This window comes from Cervus elaphus, chromosome 27 (assembly GCF_910594005.1).
Source record: "Cervus elaphus chromosome 27, mCerEla1.1, whole genome shotgun sequence".
Taxonomy (NCBI): domain Eukaryota; kingdom Metazoa; phylum Chordata; class Mammalia; order Artiodactyla; family Cervidae; genus Cervus; species Cervus elaphus.
Window position 1 is genome coordinate 27,621,778 of NC_057841.1, and position 27,990 is coordinate 27,649,767.

Here is a 27,990-nt window from a genome sequence, read left to right on the forward strand (position 1 = left end):
AAAATATCTACTACTACTTTATTGACTACGCCAAAGCCTTTGACTGTCTTCAGTTCAGTTCAGTTGAGTCGCTTAGTTTTGTCCGACTCTGCGACCCCATGAACCGCAGCACTCCAGGCCTCCTTGTCCATCACCAACTCCTGGAGTCCACCCAAACCCATGTCCATCGAGTCGGTGATGCCCTCCAACCATCTCATCCTCTCTCATCCTCTTCTCCTCATACCCTCAATCTTTCCCAGCAACAGGGTCTTTTCAAACTGAGTCAGCTCTTCGCATCATGTGGCCAAAGTATTGGAGTTTCAGCTTCAACATCAGTCCTTCCAATGAACACCTAGGACTGATCTCCTTTAGGATGGACTGGTTGGATCTCCTTGCAGTCCAAGGGACTCTCAAGAGTCTTCTCCAACACCACAGTTAAAAAGCATCAATTCTTTGGCGCTCAGCTTTCTTTATAGTCCAACTCTCACATCCATACATGACCACTGGAAAAACCATAGCCTTGACTAGATGGACCTTTGTTGGCAAAGTAATGTCTCTGCTTTTTAATATGCTCTCTAGGTTGGTCATAACTTTCTTTCCAAGGAGTAAGCGTCTTTTAATTTCATGGCTGCAGTCACCATCTGCAGTGATTTTGGAGCCCAGAAAAATAATGTCAGCCACTGTTTCCACTGTTTCCCCATCTATTTTCCATGAAGTGATGGGACCAGATGCCATGATCTTAGTTTTCTGAATGCTGAGCTTTAAACCAACTTTTTCACTCTCCTCTTTCTCTTTCGTCAAGAGGCTCTTTAGTTCTTCTTCACTTTCTGCCGTAATGGTGGTGTCATCTGCATCTGAGGTTATTGATATTTCTTCTGGCAATCTTGATTCCAGCTTGTGCTTCCTCCAGCCCAGCCCAGAATTTCTCATGATGTACTCTGCATAGAAGTTAAGTTAGAAGTTAAATAAGCAGGGTGACATTATACAGCCTTGATGTACCCCTTTTCCTATTTGGAACCAGTCTGTTGTTCCATGTTCAGTTCTAACTGTTGCTTTCTGACTTGCATACAGGTTTCTCAAGAGGCAGGTCAGGTATTCCAATCTCTTTCAGAATTTTCCACAGTTTATTGTGATGCACACACTCAAAGGCTTTGGCATAGTCAGTAAAGCAGAAATAGATGTTTTTCTGGAACTCTCTTGCTTTTTCGATGATCCAATGGATGTTGGCAGTTTGATCTCTGGTTCCTCTTCCTTTTTTCAAACCAGCTTGAACATCTGGAATTTCACGGTTCATGTATTGCTGAAGCCTGGATTGGAGAACTTTAAGCATTACTTTATAGCGTGTGAGATGAGTTCAATTGTGTGGTAGTTTGAGCATTCTTTGGCATTGCCCTTCTTTGGGATTGGAATGAAAACTGACCTTTTCCAGTCCTGTGGCCACTGCTGAGTTTTCCAAATTTGCTGGCATATTTGAGTGCAGCACTTTCACAGCGTCATCTTTCAGGATTTGAAATAGCTCAACTGGAATTCCATCACCTCCACTAGCTTTGTTCGTAGTGATGCTTCCTAAGGCCCACTTGACTTCACATTCCAGGATGTCTGGTTCTAGGTGAGTGATCACACCATTGTGATTATCTGGCTTGTGAAGATCTTTTTTGTACAGTTCTTTTGTGTATTCTTGCCACCTCTTCTTAATATCTTCTGCTTCTGTTAGGTCCCTACCATTTCTGTTCTTTATTGTGCCCATCTTTGCATGAAATTTGACTGTCTAGATCACAACAAACTGTGGACAATTCTTCAAGAGATGAGAATACCAGATCACCTTACCTGCCTCCAGAGAAGTCTGTATGCAGGTCAAGAAGCAACTGTTCAAACTGGACATAGAACAATGAACTGGTTCCAAATTGGGAAAGGAATACGTTCAGGCTTTATATTGTCACACTGCTTTTTTAAGATATATGCAGAGGACATCATGCAAATTGCCGGATTGGATGAAGCACTAGCTGGAATCAAGATTGCCGAGAGAAATATCAATGACCTCAGATATGCAGATGACACCACCCTTATGGCAGAAAGGGAAGAGGAACTAAAGAGCCTCTTGATGAACGTGAAAGAGGAAAGTGAAAAAGCTGGCTTAAAACTCAACATTCAAAAAACTAAGATCATGGCATCCGGTCCCATCACTTCATGGCAAATAGATGGGAAACAATGGAAAGAATAATAGACTTTATAATCTTGGGCTCCAAAATCACTGCAGATTGTGACGGCAGCCGTGAAATTAAAAGATGATGGCTCCTTGAGAGAAAAGCAATGACCATCCTAGGCAACATATTAAAAAGCAGAGATATTACTTTACTTACAGAGGTCTGTCTACACAAAGGTATGGTTTTTCCAGCAGTCATGTATGGATGTGAGAGCTGGAGTATAAAAAAAGCTGAGCACCAAAGAGTTGATGCTTTTGAACTGTGGTGTTGGAGAAGACCCTTGAGAGTCCCTTGGGCTGCAAGGAGATCCAAGCAGTCCATCCTAATGGAAATCAGTCCTGAATATTCTTTGGATGGACTGATGCTGAAGCTGAAGCTCCAAGACTTTGGTCACCTGATGCAAAGAACGTACTCATTGGAAGAGGCCCTGATGCTGGGAAAGATTGAAGGCAGGAGGACAGTTTTGCCTCCTTGTTGGCTCAGATGATAAATATCTGCCTGCAGTGTGGGAGACCCAGTTTTGATCTCTAGGTCAGGATCATCACCTGGAGAAGGGCATGGCAACCCATTCCAGTATTCTCGAGAATCCCATGGACAGAGTAGCCCTGTGGGCTACAGTCCATGGGGCTGCAAAGAGGCAGATGCGTTTGAGCAACTCTCACTCACTCACTCACTCAAGTACAGTTTTATTTCCTTCTCTTCCTAATCTGTATACATTTTACTGTATTGCTTTTAGTAAGGTTTTTACCTTTCTTGGCCAAGATCTCCAGTGACTAAAGTGAAGTATTAACTGCTCAGTTGTGTCTGACTCTTTGGGACCCCATGTCCTCCAGAATCCTATGTCTGTGGAATTCTCCAGGCAAGAATATTAGAGTGGGTAGCCATTTCCTTCTGCAGGAAATCTTCCTGACTCAGAGATTGAACCTGGGTCTCCTGCACTGCTGACTGTAAGTGGTAATATTTTGCATCACTGTCACAGTCCCAGTTTCAAAGGGGAAACATTAATTTTTTTTTTATATTACGGAAGATGTTACATCTTACTCAAGATATTGCTAGATTTGATTTGTTTATTATTTGCCTAAGGGTTTAAATCTAAGTTCATGAATAAGAAAATAGTATAATTGTTTAGTAATGTCCTTGTCAGGTTTTGTTTTTAAGGGTTTGCTAGATTTAAAGGTAACTTGGGGGTATTTCTTCTTTCTCTACTATCTGGAAGAATTTGCAAAAGACTAAGATTATTGATGCCATCTAGCTAAAGTTTTCCAGTTTTGTTTTTTGTTTATTTTAGAAAGGTTTTTAATTACAAATTCAATTTCCTCAATAAGACTCTTTAGATATTCTGTTTATTCCTGTGTCCATTTTGGTTATTTCTAGTTTTTTAAGATTATGTCCATTTCATCAAAATTTTGTATTTTTTTGGAACACAGACTTTCTCAGTATTCTTTTGTTTCCTATGTTGTACTGTGCTTAATTCTTCAGTTGTGTCTGACTCTTTGCAACCCCATGGACTGTAGCCCACCAGGTCCCTCTGTCCCTGGGGATTCTCCAGGTACAAATGCTGGAGTGGGTTGCCATGCTCTCCTCCGGGGATCTTTCTAACCCAGGGATCAAACCCAGGTCTCCTACATTGCAGTCAGATTCTTAACCATCTGAGCCACCAGGAAAGCCCAAGAATACTGGAGTAGGTAACCTATCCTTCTCCAGGGGTACTTCCCAAAGCAGGAATCGAACTGGAGTCGCCTGCCTTGCAGGCGGATTCTTTACCAGCTGAGCTACCAGGGAAGCCCATTTTGTTTCCTATAAGTCTATAGAATATGTTGTTGTTTAGTTGCTCAGTAGTGTCTGACTGTTTTGTGACCCCATGGACTTCAGCCCACTGGGCTCCAATGTCCATGGGATTTTCCAGGCAAGAGTAGTGGAGTACTGGAGTGGGATGCCATTTCCTACTCCAGGAAATCTTCCTGAGCCAGGTATTGAACCCATGTCTCCTTCAAGTCTCCTGCATTGCAGTTGGATTCTTTACTACTTAGTCACCGGGGATATGTAGTGATCTCCTTCTTCATTCCTGATATTTGTTTGTGCCTTCTCTTTTTTTCTTTTAAACATGATATATTTTATCCATCACCATATAGTTAACACATTTTACCCATTTTTGTCCTCCATTCTCTCTGTTGTCTGTACCTACATGTTTGTTTTGGTTTGGTTTGTTCACTTATTTGGATGTTTTTGTTTGTTTTTTTATATTCTGCATGTGAGCTAAATCATATATTTGTCTTTTTCCATGTGACTTATTTCTCTTAGCATAATACCCTCAAGGTCTTCCATGTTGTCACAAATGGCAAGATTTATTTCTTTTTTGTGTGATTTGTGTTGTATTCTTTCAAACCAGTCAGTCCTAAAGGAAATCAACCCTGAATATTCTTTGGAAGGACTGGTGATGAAACTGAAGTTCCAGTACTTTGGCCACCTAATGCAAGGAACCGACCCATTAGAACAGATCCTGATGTTGGGAAAGATTGAGGGCAAGAGGAGAAGGGGGTGACAGAGAATGAGATGGTTAGATGGCACCACTAACTCAATGGATGTGAGTTTGAGCAAACTCAGGGAGATAGTCCCTTCAGGACAGGGAAGACTGGCGTGCTGCAGTTCAAGTGGTCGCGAAGAGTCAGGTAGGACTTAACGACTGAACGACAGCAACAGCAACAAGTATTCATTCTATATACACATCTCTGTATGCATTCATTCCTTGATGGAAACTTCAGTTGTGTGGCTATTATAAATAGTGATGCAGTGAACATAGGGGTGCATATATCTTTTCAAATTAGTGTTTTTGCATTATTTGGGTTAATACCCCAAAGTGGACTAACCAGTCATTTACTAGTCCTCTTCTTAATTTTTTGAGGTGTCTCCCTACTGTTTTCCATAGTGGCTGCACTACTTTACATTCCCACTAACAGTTCACAGGGTTCTTTTTTCTCCACATTCTCTCAACACCTGTTATTTTATCTTTTTTTTTGTATATATAATAACTATCATCATGGTCATGAGGTAAAATCTCATTGTGTTTATTTTTTCATTTCCATAATAATTAGTAATGTTGACCACTTTTTCATGTATGTGCCTATTGGTCATCTGTATATCTTCTTTAGAAAAATGTTTACTGCTGTCCACCTGAAACTAATGCAACATTGTAAATCAATTATACTCTAATAAGAATTTAAAAAAGAATGTAACAAGATGACAGGACCCCCCCAAAGAAGTCTATTCAGCACCTTTGCCCATTTTTAAAAAATATGGTTGATTTACAATGTTGTATTAATTTCTGCTGTACATCAAAATGATTCAGTTAACATGTACATACATATATATTCTTTTTTATTCTTTTCCATTATAGCTTATCACAGGATATTGAATAGAGTTCCTTGTGCTATACAGTAGGACTTGTTGTTTATCCCCTTTGCCCATTTTTAAATTGAGTTGTTTGGTTTTTTGTTGTTGAGATGTATGAGTTCTTTATATACTTGGATATTAACCTCATATTGAATATATGATTTGCAAATACCTTCTCCCATTGGGTAGGTTGTCTCTTTGTTTTGTTGATGGTTTCCTTTGCTGTACAGATTATGTGATTATGTATACATGAACTTTAAACATGTCCACAGATGAATTACAGTTGAATACAAAGGTAAAATTTTAAATCCATACTTTCCTATATACCAGAAACAAATCTGAAAAAAAAGTTTATTTAAAAGTAGCATTCATTAGAACATAAAATATAAAATATCTAGAATAAATGTAACAAATGACAGCCTCTATTAAGAAAACTATGAATATTTCTGAGAGAATTTGAGAAGTGCTATAACTCCAATACTTTGGCCACCTCATGTGAAGAGTTGACTCATTCGAAAAGACCCTGATGCTGGGAGGGATTGGGGGCAGGAGGAGAAGGGGATGACAGAGGATGAGATGGCTGGATGGCATCACCAACTTGATGGGCATGAGTTTGAATAAACTCCAGGAGTGTGTGATGGACAGGGAGGCCTGGCGTGCTGTGATTCATGGGGTCGCAAAGAGTCAGACATGACTGAGCGACTGAACTGACTGACTGAACTGATATCAATAAATGATGTTAATGGCTTAAAAGGCTAAATTTTGTAACATTCTCTCCAAAATGCTCTGTAAATTGAATGCAGTCACAAAATCTTAACAGATTTTGTGGAGCTCTCTCTTTGTGGAGCTTGACAAGCTAATTCTAAACTGTATGTGATGCATACATACAGCAGAATATAATTCAGCCTTAAAAAAAAGAAGGAAAACTGCCATATGTGACAACATGGATGAACCTGGAGAGCATCATTATGCTAAGTACTAAAGAGGTCACAGATGATTACTGTGTGATTCCACTTGTTTAAGATGTCTATAATAGTTACCTTCGTAGAAGCAGAGATGTTGATTGGTAGGGACTTGAGGGGAAATGGAGAGCTGTTTTTCAATGGGTGTGAAGATTTAGTTACACAAGATGAATAAGTTCTAGAGATCTGCTGTACATCATAATGCCTACAGTTTACTGTATTGTACACTTTGTTGTTAGACTCTGTGCCACCATGGACTGTAGCCTACCAGGCTCCTCTGTATGAGATTTCCCAGGCAGGAATACTGGAGTGGGTTGCCATTTCCTTCTCCAGGGGATCTTGTACACTTAAAAATTTGTTAAAGGATAGACAATCATGTTAAATGTTCCTATCACAATAAAACTAATACAATGAAACAAAACTGATATTAATGAAAATTGTTGCTTTATTTAGGAGGGTACTGCTTCGTGTTGATCCACCACGTGGCCCCTAGTGAAAGGACTGCTCACTACCTAGTACCTTCTTCTACTCACCCTCTAGCTTTCCAACAGGACATTCTGAACAGTCGTTCCTTCCAACCATGACCACTACAAGCACCCTCTCCCTTTAGTTTGACAGAGAAGGGAGAGCTAGAGAGGGAAGGGAGATGGTTTATGATGTCTAATAATTAATGAAAACAATAAAAATGGAATATTTTTGGATCCTTGCATGAAGATAATAATGGTTATTTATGAGTGAGAAGATTATAAGTGATTTTTTCAGTTTTCAATTTTTCATTGGTGGTGTTTGATTTTTCTACAATAAAGTATTTGACCAACAAGAGCAAATAAAAAGTCTTAGTTTTTGTAGGTGAAAAGATGATGATTTTATTTTGGTCACATTAACTGGGATAGTGAAGTTATTTTCTTCAGTAACTTTTGTATATCGCTAGTATTGATGCCTCTCAGGGTATATAAGAAATCTGAAACTCTGCTGTGCTAAACAATAGACTAAATAGGGAACAAAAATCAACATAAAGAATGTTTATAATCTACATCAGAACTACTCTAAAACCTTTCTCTGATCTTTCTGTGATCTAATTATTTTAATTAGCCATTAAGTGCATATATTAGCATACATATTTTTATTTCTAGGTAATGGAAATATACAAACAAGTTCATGGAGAACTTCTAGAAGCCATAGACAATCTTGAAAAAGCCAAACTCAGAGTTAAACAAAACAGAATAGAAATGGAAAGGGATATTCGTGATGATGAAATAAGTAAGGTTGCCTACAAGTAAGTATATTCCACAAATGTTTTTTATAGCATTTAAAACTTGGACTTCCCTGGTGGCTCAGATGGTAAAGTTGCTGCCTGCAATGTGGGAGACCCAGGTTCAATCCCTGGGTCAGGAAGATCCCCTGGAGAAGGAAATGGCAACCCACTGCAGTCTCTTGCCTGGAAAATTCCGTGGACTTAGGAGCCTGCTAGGCTACAGTTCGTGGGGCCGCAAAGAGTCAGATATGACTGAGCAACTTCACTAGCATTAAAAAGGAAAATATTAATTAAAAATGTGATATATATTCCTGTATAAGAAATTCAGATAAGGAGAAAGGAAATTATCTAAATTTCCACATCTATCTTATGACCAAGTTAATATAAAAATTAAAATATATGTCTTTTACCTATGTTAAACTACTTGTGTATGAATCCCTAAAGCAGTATTTTTCTCTGTCATTTTAAAACTCTTCATACATATTGCCAAATTGCCTATGGATATGCTATAATAAAATATATCCCTGCTAACAATGGAAAAGAGTTACTATTTGAAAAAATATTCCAGAATGGGATAGTATAAGAACAAATCATATAGCCTTGTGTTAATTATAAACATAGGATATCATTAATTAACTCATATTTATATGCTTTCTAATAGCCTGGAATATTTTAAATGCATATAGATTAATTATATTTTGTGTATTATTGACTTTTTATTACATTTCTAATGTATTTAAATTTTATGACATCCATCTAGTTCTTAGTTTGGTTTCAAATTATTTATGTTTCTGTGTGATATAAAAATCTTTATTTATTCAAACTTATCAATCATTTAGTATAGAAAAAGTCACATTCATTATGGAGCTAGAGTCAAATAAATGTAAGTAAAATGAAGAACAAAAATTTATACATTATCCTGTGATCTGGATAACATGCACTTATTAAGATGTTTATATTTTCTCATATCTGATGTCTATTTCAAAATAAACAAAATAGTGTTTACTTGTGTATCTTTTGCTATTGTGTTCATTGTTTTGGGATTGTTTTTATAGATTTTTTTGTCCCTTTATTCTTATCTTGTTCTCTTGTAATTGATGACTATCTTTAGTGTTATGTTTGGATTTCTTTTTTCTTTTTTATGTTTATAACCATCATAAATTTTGGTTTGTGGTTTCCCTGAGGTTTTTCTGTAGCCATCTATATTTTTATACTTGACTGTTATGAGTTGCTGATCCCTTATTTTCAAATGCATGTAAAGAAATCTGCATATGTACTCTCCTACCTCACAGTTACTGTTTTTGGTATCATATTTGCATCTAATTATTTTGTTTGGGTCATTTATTTTTCTGGAATTGAGCTGCAGGAGTTGCTTGTATATTTTTGAGATTAATCCTTTATCTGTTTCTTCATTTGCTATTATTTTCTCCCAATCTGACGGCTGTCTTTTCACCTTACTTATAGTTTCCTTTGTAGTGCAAAAGCTTTTAAGTTTCATTAGATCCCATTTGTTTAGTTTTGCTTTTATTTCCAATATTCTGGGAGGTGGGTCATAGAGGATCTTGCTGTGATTTATGTCGGAGAGTGTTTTGCCTATGTTCTCCTCTAGGAGTTTTATAGTTTCTGGTCTTACATTTAGATCTTTAATCCATTTTGAGTTTATTTTTGTGTATGCTCGGGCCTGGTACACTGGGAAGACCCAGAGGAATCGGGTGGAGAGGGAGGTGGGAGGGGGGATCGGGATGGGGAATAAGTGTGAATCTATGGCTGATTCATATCAATGTACGACAAAACCCACTGAAATGTTGTGAAGTAATTAGCCTCCAACTAATAAAAAAAATTAAAAAAAAAAAAAGAAAATAATTCATATTTTGTATGTTCCTTAGCTGATGATTGTGAATGTATTTTGTTGTATTGCTTTTTGTTTTTTAACATTTCTCGTAACTTGTGTGTAGATGATTTCTACCTTTACCATATGATTGCCTTTATCTATTCCCTTTTTCATTTTGTAATTTTTATGTCTTTAATTGTGGCCTTTTATTTTTTGCTTAGAAAAGTTACTTTAACATTTCTTTAAAGGCTGGTTTGTGATACTGAAGGCTTTTAGGCTTGGTTTTCTATCTGTTCATAAAATCTGAATGAGAGCCTTGCTCAGTAGTTTTGATCGTAGTTTTTTCTTTCATCACTTTAAATATATCATGCCACTCCTTCTGGTCTGTGATGTTTCTATTGAAAAGTCACCTGATAGCCTTATGGGAGTTCCCTTGTATGTTATTTGTTACTTTTCCCTTGTTGCTTTTTATTTATTTATTATTTTTTTCATTTATTTTTATTAGTTGGAGGCTAATTACTTTACAATATTGTAGTGGTTTTTGTCATACATTGACATGAATCAGCCATGGAGTTACATGTATTCCCCATCCCAAAGCCCCCTCCCATCTCCCTCTCTACCCGATCCCTCTGGGTCTTCCCAGTGCACCAGGCCAGAGCACTTGTCTCATGCATCCAACCTGGGCTGGTGATCTGTTTCACCCTAGATAATATATATGTTTCGATGCTGTTCTCTCAAAACATCCCACCCTCGCCTTCTCCCACAGAGTCCAAAAGTCTGTTCTGTACATCTGTGTCTCTTTTTCTGTTTTGCATATAGGGTTATCATTACCATCTTTCTAAATTCCATATATATGTGTTAGTATACTGTAATGGTCTTTATCTTTCTGGCTTACTTCACTCTGTATAATGGGCTCCAGTTTCATCCATCTCATTAGAACTCATTCAAATGATTTCTTTTTAACGGCTGAGTAATATTCCATGGTGTATATTTACCACAGCTTCCTTATCCATTCGTCTGCTGATGGGCATCTAGGTTGCTTCCATGTCCTGGCTATTATAAACAGTGCTGTGATGAACATTGGGGTGCACGTGTCTCTTTCAGATCTGGTTTCCTCCGTGTGTATGCCCAGAAGTGGTATTGCTGGGTCATATGGTAGTTCTATTTCCAGTTTTTAAAGAAATCTCCACACTGTTTTCCATAGTGGCTGTACTAGTTTGCATTCCCACCAAAAGTGTAAGAGGGTTCCCTTTTCTCCACACCCTCTCCAGCATTTATTGCTTGTAGACTTTTGGATAGCAGCCATCCTGACTGGCGTGTAATGGTACCTCATTGTGGTTTTGATTTGCATTTCTCTGATAATGAGTGACGTTGAGCATCTTTTCATGTGTTTGTTAGCCATCTGTATGTCTTCTTTGGAGAAATGTCTGTTTAGATCTTTGGCCCATTTTTTGATTGGGTCATTTATTTTTCTGGAATTGAGCTGCTTGTATATTTTTGAGATTAATCCTTTGTCTGTTTCTTCATTTGCTATTATTTTCTCCCAATCTGAGGGCTGTCTTTTCACCTTGCTTGTAGTTTCCTTTGTTGTGCAAAAGCTTTTAAGTTTCATTAGGTCCCATTTGTTTAGTTTTGCTTTTATTTCCAATATTCTGGGAGGTGGGTCATAGAGGATCCTGCTGTGATTTATGTCAGAGAGTGTTTTGCCTATGTTCTCCTCTAGGAGTTTTATAGTTTCTGGTCTTACATTTAGATCGTTAATCCATTTTGAGTTTATTTTTGTGTATGGTGTTAGAAAGTATTCTAGTTTCATTCTTTTACAAGTGGTTGACCAGTTTTCCCAGCACCACATGTTAAATAGGTTGTCTTTTTTCCATTGTATATTCTTGCCTCCTTTGTCAAAGATAAGGTGTCCATAGGTTCGTGGATTTATCTGTGGGCTTTCTGTTTTGTTCCATTGATCTATATTTCTGTCTTTGTGCCAGTACCATACTGTCTTGATGACTGTGGCTTTGTAGTAGAGTCTGAAGTCAGGCAGGTTGATTCCTCCAGTTTCATTCTTCTTTCTCAAGATTACTTTGGCTATTCGAGGTTTTTTGTATTTTCATACAAATTGTGAAATTATTTGTTGTAGTTCTGTGAAGAATACCGTTGGTAGCTTGATAGGGATTGCATTGAATCTATAGATTGCTTTGGGTAGTATACTCATATTCACCATATTGATTCTTCCAATCCATGAACACGGTATATTTCTCCATCTGTTTGTGTCCTCTTTGATTTCTTTCATCAGTGTTTTATAATTTTCTATGTATAGTTCTTTTGTTTGCTTAGGTAGATATACTCCTAAGTATTTTATTCTTTTTGTTGCAATGGTGAATGGTATTGTTTCCTTAATTTCTCTTTCTGTGTTTTCATTGTTAGTGTATAGGAATGCAAGGGATTTCTGTGTGTTAAGTTTATATCCTGCAACTTTACTATATTCTCTGATTAGCTCTAGTAATTTTCTGGTAGAGTCTTTAGGGTTTTCTATGTAGAGGATCATGTCATCTGCAAACAGTGAGAGTTTCACGTCTTCTTTTCCTGTCTGGATTCCTTTTACTTCTTTTTCTGCTCTGATTGCTATGGCCAAAACTATGTTGAATAGTAGTGGTGAGAGTGGGCGCCCTTGTCTTGTTCCTGATATTAGGGGAAATGTTTTCAATTTTTCACCATTGAGGATAATGTTTGCTGTGAGTTTGTCATATATAGTTTTTATTATGTTGAGGTATGTTCCTTCTATTCCTGCTTTCTGGAGCGTTTTAATCATAAATGGGTGTTGAATTTTGTCAAAGCCTTTTTCTGCATCTATTGAGATAATCATATGATTTTTATCTTTCAATTTGTCATGTGGTGTTATTACATTGATTGATTTGTGGATATTAAAGAATCCTTGCATTCCTGGGATAAAGCCCACTTGGTCATGATGTATGATTTTTTTAATATGTTGTTGGATTCTGTTTGCTAGATTTTGTTGAGGATTTTTGCATCTATGTTCATCAGTGATATTGGCCTATAGTTTTCTTTTTTTGCGGCATCCTTGTCTGGTTTTGGAATTAGGATGATGGTGGCCTCATAGAATGAGTTAGAAGTTTACCTTCTTCTGCAATTTTCTGGAAGAGTTTGAGTAAGATATGTGTTAGCTCTCCTCTAAATTTTTGGTAGAATTCAGCTGTGAAGCCATCTGGTCCTGGGCTTTTGTTTGCTGGAAGATTTTTGATTACAGTTTCGGTTTCCTTGCTTGTGATGGGTCTGTTAAGATCTTCTATTTCTTCCTGACTCAGTTTTGGAAAGTTATACTTTCCTAAGAATTTGTCCATTTCTTCCACGTTGTCCATTTTATTGGCATAAAGCTGCTGGTAGTAGTCTCTTATGATCCTTTGTATTTCAGTGTTGTCTGTTGTGATCGCTCCATTTTCATTTCTAATTTTGTTAATTTGGTTCTTCTCTCTTTGCTTCTTAATGAGTCTTGCTAACAGTTTGTCAGTTTTGTTTATCTTTTTGAAAAACCAGCTTTTAGCTTTGTTGATTTTTGCTATGGTCTCTTTAGTTTCTTTTGCATTTATTTCTGCCCTGATTTTTAAGATTTCTTTCCTTCTGCTAACCCTGGGGTTCTTCATTTCTTCCTTCTCTAGTTGCTTTAGGTGTAGAGTTAGGTTATTTATTTGACTTTTTTCTTGTTTCTTGAGGTAAGCCTGTAATGCTCTGAACTTTCCCCTTAGCACTGCTTTTACAGAATCCCGTAGGTTTTGGGTTGTTGTGTTTTCATTTTCATTCGTTTCTATGCATATTTTGATTTCTTTTTTGATTTTTTCTATGATTTTTGGTTATTCAGAAGAATGTTATTTAACCTCCATATGTTTAAATTTTTAATAGTTTTTTTCCCTGTAATTGAGATCTAATCTTACTGCATTATGGTCAGAAAAGATGACTGGAATGATTTCAATTTTTTTGAATTTACCAAGACTAGATTTATGGCCCAGGATGTGATTTATTCTGGAGAAGGTTCCGTGTGTACTTGAGAAAAAGGTGAAATTGATTGTTTTGGGGTGAAAAGTCCTATAGATATCAATTAGGTCTAGCTGGTCCATTGTGTCATTTAAAGTTTGTGTTTCCTTGTTAATTTTCTGTTTAGTTGATCTATCCATAGGTGTGAGTGGGGTATTAAAGTCTCCCACTATTATTGTGTTATTGTTAATTTCCCCTTTCATACTCATTAGCATTTGCCTTACATATTGCGGTGCTCCTCTGTTGGGCGCATATATATTTATAATTGTTATATCTTCTTCTTGGATTGATCCTTAGATCATTATGTAGTGTCCTTCTTTGTCTCCTTTCACAGCCTTGATTTTAAAGTCTATTTTATCTGATATGAGTATTGTGACTCCTGCTTTCTTTTGGTCTCCATTTGCATGAAATATTTTTTTCCAGCCTTTCACTATCAGTCTGTATGTGTCCCTTGTTTTGAGGTGGGTCTCTTGTAGACAGCATATATAGGGGTCTTGTTTTTGTATCCATTCAGCCAGTCTTTGTCTTTTGGTTGGGGCATTCAACCCATTTACATTTAAGGTAATTATTGATAGGTATGGACCCGCTGCATTTACTTTGTTGTTTTGGGTTTGCATTTATACAACCTTTCTGTGTTTCCTGTCTAGAGAAGATCCTTTAGCATTTGTTGAAGAGCTGGTTTGGTGGTGCTGAATTCTCTCAGCTTTTGTTTGTCTGTAAAGCTTTTGAATTCTCCTTCATATCTGAATGAGATCCTTGCTGGGTACAGTAATCTAGGTTGTAGGTTATTCTCTTTCATTACTTTCAGTATGTCCTGCCATTCCCTTCTGGCCTGAAGAGTTTCTATTGATAGATCAGCTGTTGTCCTTATGGGAATCCCTTTGTGTGTTATTTGTTGTTTCTCCCTTGCTGCTTTTAATATTTGTTCTCTGTGTTTGATCTTTGTTAATTTGATTAATATGTGTCTTGGGGTGTTTCGCCTTGGGTTTATCCTGTTTGGGACTCTCTGGGTTTCTTGGACTTGTGTAACTATTTCCTACCCCATTTTAGGGAAGATTTCAGCTATTATCTCCTCAAGTATTTTCTCATGGCCTTTTATTTTGTCTTCTTCTTCTGGGACTCCTATGATTCGAATGTTGGGGCATTTCACAGTGTCCCAGAAGTCCCTGAGGTTGTCCTCATTTCTTTTGATCCTTTTTTCTTTTTTCCTCTCTGCTTCATTTATTTCCACCATTTTATCTTCTACCTCACTTATCCTATCTTCTGCCTCCGTTATTCTACTGTTGGTTCCCTCCAGAGTGTTTTTGATCTCATTTATTGCATTATTCATTTTTAATTGACTCTTTTTTATTTCTTCTAGGTCCTTGTTAAACATTTCTTGCATCTTCTCAATCTTTGTCTCCAGGCTTTTTATCTGTAACTCCATTTTGTTTTCAAGATTTTGGATCATTTTTATTATCATTTTTCTAAATTCTATTTCAGGTAGATTCCCTATCTCCTCCTCTTTTTTTTTTTTTTTGGCTTGGTGGGCATTTTTCATGTTCCTTTACCTGTTGGGTATTTCTCTGCCTTTTCATCTCATTTAGATTGCTGTGTTTGGAGTGGCCTTTCTGTATTCTGGAGGTCTGTGGTTCCTTTTTATTGTGGAGGTTTCTCCTATTGGGTGAGGTTGGACGATTGGCTTGTCAAGGTTTCTTGGTTAGGGAATCTTACATCGGTGTTCTGGTGTGTGGAACTGGATTTCTTCTCCCTGGAGTGCAATGGAATGCCCAGTAGTGAGTTTTAAGATGGGTCTGTGTGTTAGGTGTGACTTTGGGCAGCCTGTATGTTGACGCTCAGGGCTATGTTCCTGTGTTGCTGGAGAATTTGCATGGTATGTCTTGCTCTAAAACTTATTGGCTCTTGGGTGGTGGTTGGTTTCAGTGTGGGTATTGAGGCTTTTGATGATCTCTTATTACTTAATGTTCCCTGTAGTCAGCAGCTCTCTGGTGTTCTCAGGTTTTGGGCTTAAGTGTCCTGCCTCTGGATTTCAGTCTTATTCTTCCAGTAGCCTCAAGGCTTCTCCAACTATACAGCACTGATAATAAAACTTCTAGGTTAATGGTGAAAAGATTCTCCACAATGAGGGACACCCAGAGAGGTTCACAGAGTTACATGAAGAAGAGGAGAGGGAGGAAGGAGATAGAGATGAGCAGGAGGAGAAAAAGGGGGACTCAAGAGGAGACAGATCTACACAATACTCTTTTCCCTAAGTGTTCTCTGTAGCCCAGAACACCCACAGAGATTCACAGAATTGGATTGAGAAGATAAGGGGGAGGGAGGAAATAGAGGTGATCTGGGGGAGAAAAAGGCGAGTCAAAAGGGGGAGAGAGTAATCATCACACTCCTGAGTAAAAATGGGTACTGAATATTGGATTCTTAAATGTCCAAAATTGATATCAAACACTGGAAAAAAAAAGATTAAAAATCTGGAGTAGAGGTTAGACTCTTAAAAATACAGTTAAAAACAAAAACACAAAATTTAACAAATATATATGAAGTTCACTTTAAAAATAGGGTCTTTTTTTTTTTTTGCCAGGTTATAGTGAAATGAAAATGAAATTTAAGGAGTAATAGAGGACTTTAAAAGGAAATAAAAGAAAAAAAAAGAAGAAAAAAAATTTTTAATTAAAAAAATAGTAAAATATATATGAGAATGAAAATGAAAATTAAGGAGTAATAGGGGAGTAATAGAGGACTTGAAAAGAAAATAAAAGAAAATGAAAATTGAGGAGTAATAGGGAATTTTAAAAGAAAATAAAAAAAATTTTTAAAAAGAAAAGAAAAAAATATTTTTTTAATTAAAAAAAAATAGTAAAAATATATCTAGGAATTTCTCTGGAGCTGTTGTGGGCAGTGTGGGTTCAGTTCAGTTTCAGATAGTTCCTTGTTCCAGCTTACACTTCTCGATATCTATAGGCCCCTTCCAGTGTAGTTGGTGTTACCTACAGGGATTTTAATCTGTTGCACCTGTCACTTCTGAAGCTGTTCCCTTTGTTTATTTGGCTTCTGTTTGCCGGTCTCTTCAGTGTCTAATTTCTGCCCTGACACAGGCGGGCGGAGGTGGTCTCTCTTTAGGTTCGCTTGTTCAGTCGAGCTGCGGGGAGGGAGGGGCGCTGCAGACAAATGTCACTGGCCTGTGTGGGGAGCACTTGCAGTGTTCCGGCCACACTGGGTTTGCCCCCGGTCACGGGTGTGTGCTTCCCGGTCTACACTGCTCAGGCTCCCGGCTGCTCTGTAGGGGGCGGGCCCTGCATTGCGTGCAGTTCCAGTTTTCGGGTATTCCACAAAAACGCAGGCTCGGTTGGGCCTGCGTTTTGTGCCTTCCCCGGCCAAGCAGCTCAGGCAGCCAGGAGCTTGAGGAGTGCACTCTCCCCGGGTGTGGTGCGCCTTATCCCCTCCGCGGGCCCAGCCTCAGTTTCCGCGCGTAATGGTCAGGTGCTCCTTGTGTCTGTTCTGGGGGGCTGGTCTCTAGCCGCGAACTCCCAGCGGATGTCAACCATCTAGGATCTCAGGAAGTCTTTGGTTAGAAGCTGGGAGCCTGTTTGCAGTTTGGTAGGGGACGCCGTCTCTGGGGCCGAGTTTGCCCCTTTCCCCTCCCCCCTGCCTCTGGTGGGGGATGGGCCGGTCTGCAGCCAGCTAGCTCTTCTCTGGGATCACTCAGTCCTTCCTTTGTTCTGCTAATGGCCCGCAGTGTGTTCGGTTAGCGCTTTTCACGGTTAATTTTCTCTCTCTCTCTTGCTGTCCCACAGTTTAAGTCGCCTTCTCAGGTTAGCTCCCTCCCATTGCCCTCAGGGCATTCGGGCCTGGTCCTTACCCTAAGCAATGCCGCCCACTCCTCTCCGTTCCGCCCCCACTTGCTGGTGGCGGATGCAGGCGTCTGGGGTACTTTTCTGCTGGGAGTTGCTTTTAAGCATGTAATCTGTGGATTTTATTTCTTTTTCATCCCAGTTAGGTTGCCCTCCAGGATTCAAAAACTTCCCCCAGACCCGCCAGTGAGAGGGTTTCCTGGTGTTTGGAAACTTCCTCTATTACAACTTCCTTCCTGGGATGGGTCTCCATCCCTAGATCTTTTGTCTCTCTTTTTATCTTTTATATTTTGTCCTACCTCCTTTCGAGGACAATGGGCTGCTTTTCTGAGCACCTGATGTCCTCTGCTAGCGATCAGAAGTTGTTTTGTGGAGTTTGCTCAGCATTCAAATGTTCTTTTGATGAATTTGTGGGGGAGAAAGTGGTCTCCCCGTCCTATTCCTCCGCCATCTTAGCTCCTCCCCACTGGATCCTTTCAAATTACTGTTTCTGCCCTGGATCCCACACTGTGTGAGGTTTTGTGTGTGCCATTTAAGAGTGAAATCTGTATTTCTCTAAGTTCTCTTGGACTCTGAAAGGTCAGCCCCCATGGCCTTCCAAGCTAAATGCTCTGGGAGGTTCCTCTTCCTGATGCAGGACTCCCAGGCTGAGGAGGTTGATGTGGGGCTCAGACCTGTTATTCTTCTAGGAGACTCTCTGCAATGTAATTATGCTCCAGTTTGTGGGACAGCCACCCAGGGGTATGGTAATTAACTCTATCATTAGTATGCTCCTCCTACTCATCTCAGTGTGATTCCTTCATTATGTCTTTAGTTGTAGAAGATATTTTTTGGTAGGTTGGTCTTTTCACTGATGGTTGTTCAGCAGATAGTTGTGATTTTGGCGTGTGGAAAGGAGGTAAGCTCAGGGTCTTTCTACTCCATCATCTTGTCCTTTCTCAAAACATATATTACTTAATGAATGCAATCATTTTCATAACTCACCTGATTTATTATATTTGAGCTGTCATTCAGTTACATATATTTTCCAATTTTCTGCTGATCTAGGAAAGCCTTGTGCTGTGCTAAGTCGATTCAGTCGTGTCCAACTCTGTGCGACCCTATGGACTGCAGCCCACCATGCTCCTCTGTCCATGGGATTCTCAAGACAGGAGTACTGGTGTGGGTTGCCATGCCCTTCTCCAGGGAATCTTCCCCACCTAGAGATGTTTTCTGATTTGCCACTAATATAATAAAGCCTCAGCTGAGACAACTAGGGAGATTTGACTCTACCCTGTTTCTCCAGTCTGTTAGAAATATTCTCAGGATAATAGGAGAGGAGTAAGAGCAAGCAGCCATGAAATTAAAAGCTGCTTACTCCTTAGAAGGAAAGTTATGACCAATCTAGAGAGCATATTATAAAGCAGAGACATTACTTTGCCAACAAAGTTCCGTCTGGTCAAGGCTATGGTTTTACCAGTGGTCATGTATGGATGTGAGAGTTGGACCGTGAAGAAAGCTGAGCGCCGAAAACTGATGCTTTTGAACTGTGGTGTTGAAGAAGACTCTTGAGAGTCCCTTGGACTGCAAGGAGATCCAACCAGTCCATCCTGAAGGAGATCAGTCCTGGGTGTTCATTGGAAGGACTGATGCTGAAGCTGAAACTCCAGTACTTTGGCCACCTCATGCGAAGAGTTGACTCATTGGAAAAGACCCTATGCTGGGAGGGATTGGGGGCAGGAGGAGAAGGGGACGACAGAGGATGAGATGGCTGGATGGCATCACCGACTCAATGGGCATAAGTTTGAATAAACTCTGGGAGTTGGTGATGGACAGGGAGGCCTGGCGTGCTGCGATTCATGGGGTCGCAAAGAGTCGGACACGACTGAGCGACTGAACTGAACTGAAGAGCAAGCAGGCACACTCACACATGAACTTCGTAAGTCTCCGATTGCATCCCTTTTTGGTAACATTCAAATGACTATAGCAAGTCAAGTGACTAAGGTCAAAGTCAGTTAGACAAACCTACAAATTTATATGGCCAAAAAGTGGAGGCAGGAACTTCATTTGAGACTGTAATGCTCTCAATTTTCTGCACTCTTTTTCTTATTTTACTCTATTTCTTATTTTATCTTAAGCTGTTGATTATGTTTCTATATCTATCTCTTATCTTAATCATTTATCTATTTCTGTCTCTGTACATATACACCAAATGTATATTCAACATTTCATTAATCTATTTGGCACAAACAGATGTTCGTGCATATTAATTACAAATGAAACATTCTACATCTTGTAACATTTTCTAAAATTTTTGCTTCTCAATTTTGAATATAAAAATTAGCTGGTGATTTTTATGGATAACATTTAAATAGGGCCCAAAGGCATATTTTTATTAATTTCTTTACTCAATATTGTTTATCACACCATATAACTTACTTGTTAATTTTCTTCTCATTTTTAAGCATATTTTCTAAAAGTTCTGTTATAAGCATTAACGAGTCATAAATGATTTACTAAGTAAAATGTTAAAGGTATGTTTAATTTTCCTTCACTATTTTTTTAGTTTTTTGAGAATTAGTAGACATATAGAAACACAATTATGTGTGCTATCAAATACATAGATTGATGATTTTTATCTACATGTATATGTATATACATTCATGTCACCATGCCTCAGGTTTAGATATAAAAAGTTTCCAGCATATAGAATTTTTTTTATTTTCCTTCTCAGTTCATACCATTCCCTGAAAGAAGTAATCACCATTCTGACTTCTATCACCATGGTTAGTTTGGTCTGTTCTTGAATTCCATATAAATGGAAACAGCATATATTCTTTTGTGTCTTGATTGCTCTACTTGTAGTAATTCTTTAAAGGTAAAATGATTCTTCCCATCTTATTCTTCTAAATTTATTTATGATTTAGCAAATAAAAGAATAATGAAATCTGAAGTATCAGTGGGGGCAACTTTGGCACTGAAAAATTCTTGAAAGGCTGAGGAATTGATCACATTAGTTAATGCTTTAAGAAATAGAGATGAAGAGATAACTAAGATAATACTTAGTTCTTGCATTTCACGGGGCAGGGCGACTGCTCGCTTCTTACTCAGTCAAAATCTATAGTTTATTATCTGCACTGGGGAAATGGATAACATTGAGAGAAGAAAAATTAACTTCAAATGAAGAAAATTGAACCACACATGTATGTTTTAAATGCTGAGACTCCCAACCACTCATTTTTGATCTGGAAGAGCAATAGAATTCTGATAGGAAAACTGTACTCTCCAGGTTTGAAAGGGTAAAGAGGAATCTTCTTGCTCATTTGTTTGTTCCTTTAATTTTGATTTCTGTTGTAAGATTATATCTTTCAGTTTAATTTGACTTTACTCCTAAAATTAGAGTTAGTGCCTGAGAGGCTGGGTGAATTCGATAAACACACCATATATTTATTGGTCACTAGCATTTATTTTCTTGTGAATTCTTGTTTATCTTATCTGCTCATTTGTCTGTTGGGTAATTCTCCATTCCATATTGCATTGTAGAATTTTATTACAAGCAAATGATTTACTCTTTAATCTCTTATATGGGTTTCAGGTAAATCTACCACTCTATTATTTTGCTTATGGTTTCTTTAAAAAGTTGGGCTTACCTGTATTCCTTGCTAATATTTTCTGCAAATGATATTTTTGTCACTTTCTCACTGTATTTTTTCATGCATTAAACTATAAGACCATACTTTAAAGTGACTTTTATATTTGGAACCCGTTTTCTTCCTACCAGATAAGATAAAGGATTATGTAGTTTTACAGATTAGCACTGGTCTTTTTTTGTGGAAGGTCGCCTAGGAATAAAAATCTCCTCGGCAATTACTCTTCCTTAAGTAAGCCCCTTATTTCCCAGAACTGCAGTTTCCTCCTTTTGGCTACTGTGACCGTCAGGGAGACAAGACAGTAAACCAGAGGTTTATATATTTTTTAAGTTTTTTAAAGATTCTTTTTTTAATGTGGACCATTTTCCCCCCAAACTTATTTATTTTGAATTGAAGGAAAATTGCTTCCTAATATTGTGTTGGCCTCTGTCACACATCAGCAGGAATCAACCACAGGTATCCATGTGTCCCCTCCGTCTAAGCCTTCCTCCCACCTCCCACCCCTTCCCACCACTCTTGATGTGGACTATTTTTAAAGTTTTACTGAATTTGATACAACATCATTTCTGTTTTCTGGTTTTGTTCTTTGGCTGTGAGGCATGTAGGATATTAGCTCTCTGACCAGGGATCAAACCCGCACCCTACTGCCCTGGAAGGCGAAGTCTTAACCACTGGACTGCCTAGGAAGTCCCAGCGCTTTAATAATGTATGGTCTTTCCCCTTTTACAGCTTCTTCTCTTCTCTTCCTTTTTTCTGCTTTTTAAAAATTGCCTTTCATAACCCTGTACCATCAAGGCTCTGAATCAAAGGTGCTGCTTAGGTCTCTCACTTGAAATCAAATCAAATGGTGGCTTATTTAAAAAATGCACACATCATTCACTTTTCTTTCAGTTCTTTCCATCAGAAACATAATTTTTTTTTCCTCCCTATTTATTTCTTTATATCTAAGTAGTACTTTTCAGGAGCTTCTTTGGGTTGAAAAACCTTTAGGAATAGATAAATTCTGTTGGTCTACATTGTTAAGTCAGGAGCAAATTCAAATAAAATTTAAGATATAGTTTCCCCTTCAATGTGGATAAAGTCAACTGTGTTTTTTCTCTTAGGAAAGAGATAGAAAAACTCAGCAATCTGTTTAATTTCTACTGTACATCAATACAAGATATTAATATTAATATTGAGGAGAATGAAGAGGCAGTGACGGAAGTATTGAGGGAAACAAAGTCATCAAAAAATGAATTAGCTGCTTTAGAAAAAACGGTAAGTTTTCATAATTAACATTTAAAAAAATACTGACATAAGCTTTGTACTATGGCTACTTGGACTTGTAATATAGTGTATTTTTTTCTATATTAATATATATATATTAATATTGAACCACCAATATATAATATAATATATATATATATAATATATAATATTGAACCACCTATGTCACTATGGGGCTTCCTTATTATTTTGTGTGTATCTCTCGTTCTATTCTCTTTTTGTTTCCTCTAATTAATCTTTATCTCAATACTTAATGTCTACATTAATAAACTTATATAATGAGTTTTGATTACCTATTATGATGACTCCCCTAATCTTATATTTCCTTTTGAGTTTCAGGTTATTCTTTTATTAGAGTTATAATTGGAATCACATTCATTTATGGATTATATGATGGGGATATGAGATCTTTATGATGGGATCCTTAAACATAAACATGATCTATCTCTCCATTTATTTGGGTAGTTTTACTAAATTGGACCTTAACCAATTTCTTAGAACTTTGTCAAAGGCAAGCTCTGTCTTCAAAATCTTCTGTGATCATTCTTAGACAAATTAACCCTTCTGTCTCCACTGAATATTAAGTTGATTTTTAATGTAGATTTTTTTTTAAATACAGATAGTATTTGCAGTATATATTATTTATATTTCCTTAAGACTGATTTGTTTAATACTATATAGGTAACTTGCATAAATTTTTGGTTTTGGAAAAATGTTTTCTCTGATAGTAGAGTGCAGTTCTAAATAGGATTATTTTGTGAACTGTGATAGTTGTGCTATTTAACTGTTTTATATTTCTGATTTATTTCCTGACTAATGTATCAATTGCTATGAAAGCTATATTAAAATATATCTCAGTATGATAGTGTATTTCTTTATTATTTCTTAATTATTTTGCCTTATATAGTTTGAAACCATATTTTTAGATGAAACTCACTTTAGAATGTTTAGAGTTAATTTTTTTCTTAAGATGTGTTTTATTTACATGTTTTGGGGCTACTAATTGTTAGAATTTTTGGAACACATATTACATTTACTAGATGTGAAGCATAATCAATCAATACCATTAGATTCTTCATGAACAGTTTAAGGGCCATATGATCTTTTCCTGACATATATTCAATTTTTCATGTTATGTCTACATATTTAATAATTCCTATGTTAAGATAATTTCTTATTAATTTATACAATAAATGTTTGATAATATTCCAAATTTAACACACAGCTCTTTCTGTTTATCAGACATCTCTGATTTGGTACTGTTTTGTTTCTTGTTACTAAAGTATATCTTCTATAAGCTTCTTTAGTGAGTTAGATTTAAAATTCTTAGAATTTTCTTTCCCTGAAAATTTTGTATTTTGTTCTTATTTAGGCAGTGTAGGGAATATGCACCTGAATTAAAATTGGAGTGACTTACACCACTGCATAGGCAATGTATAATAATGCAGAAATAAGCACGCCTGAAAACCCTGAAACACACTGGACTGAAGTGTCAGAAGGGATGAGGTGGGATAAGGGAGTTGGAAGAAACTGATCTAAAATAGGTAGATTTAGATCCACCCTATGAGCTCATGGGCTGCAGCACACTAGGCTTCCCTGTCCATCACACTATCTGCCAAGTTTGCTCAAACTAATGTCCATTGAGTTGGTGATGCCATCAGCCAACCTCATTCTCTGTTGCCCCCTTTTCCTCCTGCCGTCAATCTTTCCCAGCATCAGGGTCTTTTCCAATAAGTCGGCTCTTCCCATTAAGTGGCCAAATTATTGGAGCTTTAGCATCAGTCCTTTCAGGGAATTTTCCAGGGAATTCCCAATATTCCAGGGAATATTCAGGGTTGATTTCCTTTCGGATTGACTGGTTTGATTTTCTTGCTGTCCAAGGGACTCTCAAGAGTCTTCTCCAGTACCCTAGTTTGAAAGCATCAATTATTCAGTGCTCAGCCTTCTTTATGGTCCAACTCTCACATCCATGCATGATTACTGCAAAAACCATAGCTTTAACTATATGGATCTTTGTTGACAAAGTGATATCATGGGCTTTTTAATACACTGTCTTGGTTTGTCATAGCTTTTCTTCCAAAGAGCAAGCATCTCTTAATTTCATGGCTGCGGTTACTGTCCACAGTGATATTGGAGCCAAGAAAATGAAATCTGTCACTGTTCCTACTTCCCCATCTATTTGCCAAGGGACTCTCAAGAGTCTTCTCCAACACCATAGTTCAAAAGCATCAATTCTTCACTGCTCAGCTTTCTTTATAATTCAGCTCTCACATCCATACGTGACTGCTGGAAAAACCATAGCTTTAACTAGGCTGACCTTTGTCAGTAAAGTAATGTCTCTGCTTTTTAATATATTGTCTAGGTTGGTCATAGCTTTTCTTTCAGGGAGCAAACATCTTTTAATTTCATGGCTGCAGTCACCATCTGCAGTGATTTTGGAGCCCAAGAGAATAAAGTCTGTCACTGTTTCCATTGTTTCCCCATCTGTTTGCCATGAAGTGATGGGACCGGATGCCATGATCTCAGTTTTTTGAATGCTGAGTTTTAAGCCAAATTTTTCAGTCTCCTTTTCAGCTTCATCAAGAGGCTCTTTAGTTTCTCTTCACTTTCTGCCATAGGGTGGCGACATCTGCATATCTGAGGTTATTGATGTTTCTTCTGGCAATCTTGATTCCAAACTGAGCTTCAACCAGCCCCACATTTCACATGATGTACTCTGCATATAAGTTAAATAAGCAGAGTGATGATATACAGCCTTGACGTAGTCCTTCCCAATTTTGAACCAGTTCGTTGTTCATATCCAGTTCTAGCTTTACTTCTTGACCCGCATACAGATTTCTAAGGAGGCAGGTGAAGTGTCAGTGTTTAACTCTGCTCATCCTCTTAGTCCTGCTGCTGTCTGGCTGAATCCTCTCATTTTAAACTTCAACACTTTGAAAGGAGACAAATTCTTGGGACTTGAGGGAAAATCACTTTACCGTGAGTCTGGATAACACTTGATGAGGTGGAATGTAGTAGAGTGCAGACGTTGAAATAAAATGTAGCGTTGCCAAATAGTTATGAGCTCAGTTTTCTAATCATGTTGAAATTTATCATTTATAAAAATGTCATTTAATAAAATATTGTCAAAAAGGGAAAATTTATTCACTAAACCTAAAAGTAACTTTCTTAATTTTTTTGATCATTTCTAAAAATGGCAAGTCTGGTCCTTCATAACATAATATTATTTGGATGAGATATTATGAATGTACTTACAGGTTAGTAATGTTTTTCAATTATAGAAATCATTTGTGAACTGTCATACTTTATAGAGATGATGAGAGCATGTTGAAGTTTAGATATATTTTTTCTGTGTTTTGCTCATTATAAAAAACCTTTGAGCTGTATTTTCAAAGTGGGCATATTAAACACTCAATAAAAAGCAATGTCGTGCATCATTTCCTGGCATTGTTTTTTGGTATGCAATCAGCACTTTTAGTTCAAGAGAAAAATAAAAGATTTGTGCTGCCTGATTGCACACAATGTAACTGATCTTTTAAAATTCCAGGGCATATCATACTTTCAATTTATTTTATTTTTTTCATGCTTTCAAGTTAGAATCTTTACTTCATTAATGTACACTTTTCTGTATTTGTGTTGTCACTGTATCTAGGAAAACAAATTTTTCCCTTCTCATTTCTACAAACAATAGCTCCTATTAAGTAGAAAACATTTTAAAATTGGTTAAGTACTTTAAAAATGTTGTCAAGATCAAATTCGTTTTAAATGTAAAAATAAAGCTGCTTTACTATGATTTTTCCCAATGTTTTCTTTGAAGTCTACTTCTCCCATAGCTTAGGAATTTTTTTTAATATCATTATCTGCAATTCTTTGTTTCTTGTAGTATTAAAGAAACAGTCATCTACAGTTCATTTTATCCAATCACTCAATAAAGTAATACAAAAATCACTTTTAAAGATACAGAAATTCTTTGTGATTTTCATATTTTTTGAACAATTATAGGTGTATGAAAATTTAATTTCTAATATACTTTACAGTTAATGGTTGTAAATAAGTGAATACTTTTGTGTATGTGTGATATTTTTATATTTTTGGATGTTGTCTTTTTAGTAGAAATTTAATATTTATTGCCAAATTATTGATCTAGGGTACTATAACTGTAAATTCAAATACAAAAAATACCCATTACAATATACCTTTTGATTAATATTTTATCTCAAAATCTTTCAAATTAAATAATTTTGTATTAAAAATAAGCCAGCAATGATTATTGATGCTATTAATTTACTAAATAGGAAACCACTCTAAAAAAAGATAAGTGGGACTTCCCTGATGGTCCAGGTATATGGACTCTGCTTCCCCTGCAGGGGGACACGGGTTCTATCTCTAGTAAGAGAACTAAGATTCCTCATGTCGTGTGGTAGGGCCAAAAAATAAAAAATAATTTTTAAAAAAGAGCTTTAAGGAGAAAAGAAGCTGAGTGATTTTTCTCATACAAACAAAGTTGTGTTACAGCGAAACTGCAATACAATTTTTTCTTATTGTTTTATTATATAGTTTTTATGAGTTATATGGATAAAATGTGGTAATGTATAAAATTACACATTGCTAGTTTTTTAGCCATAAGATTTTTCATCTCTTTTTATTTTATTGTGTGGCTTATGTATAAAATATTAAGAAACATCTATGAATTTGGCTTTCTTTATTTAAATTTTTATTTTAGAGAAATAGTTCATGTTATCTAAATATTGATTTCAAACATATTCTTGCTATCATTTTAAAGATTTTAAAAGTATACTCAGGTTATAAAATCTATCAGGAATAGATGATTACTTACACAGAATACTTTGTAAGCATCTGTGAAGATGATTTGAAATGGTTTCTCACTTGACCTATTGAAACAATGTATTATATTAAAATTAAACCATTTTAAAATTCCTGGGGTGAACTCTGCTTGGTTATGGTTTATTGTTCTTTTAATTTACTGCTGAGTTTGATTTGTAATTATTTTATTTAGGATTTTACATCCATATTCATAAATCAGTCTGTATTGCAGTGTACTTAATTTGTGCTGTATTTGACAGATTTTCTTATCAGGATTAGGCTGGCTTTTTAAATGAATTGTGAAGCTTTTCTTCCTTTCTTATTACCTGGAGAATTAATATAGATTTAAGTAAGCTTCTTCAAACTTTAATAGGATACCTTGGTGAAAAATGATTATTGTTTTTATTTTTTTAGATTGTTTGAATTATTGCTTTATTTTTATGGACAGTTGTTTTACTTTGTCATGATTAGTTTTATTAAGATATATATTTCTCCTTGATATCTCTTTATAATTTTTGATGGACCAAGAAATAATCAAAGTGGGTTAAAATTTTCAAATCTAATATAACATGGTATAAAATTGCTCTTTTATACTCTTATCTCTTATTTTTAATTATATGTGTATTTTTCACTTTCTAAATAAGATTCTTCAAATTTTTAAAAATTGAATTAAAAAGTAGAGGTGACTCTTGGATTAGCAATTCTATAGTCTTCCAGCTTCTGAAATATTAATGTATGTTTCTGTAGTTATAATTTTC

General features: G+C 36.7%; 1 protein-coding gene across 1 annotated transcript in view; it reads left to right on the forward strand.

Annotated features, from left to right (window-relative positions):
* CCDC178 (coiled-coil domain containing 178) overlaps positions 1-27,990 on the forward strand; it is a 369,784-nt gene that overhangs the window by 59,890 nt on the left and 281,904 nt on the right. Inside the window, exons 8-9 of the mRNA XM_043889273.1 lie at positions 7,669-7,811; positions 22,246-22,399. Coding sequence (XP_043745208.1) covers positions 7,669-7,811; positions 22,246-22,399 — 297 coding nt within the window. The remainder of the gene's footprint in view (positions 1-7,668; positions 7,812-22,245; positions 22,400-27,990) is intronic.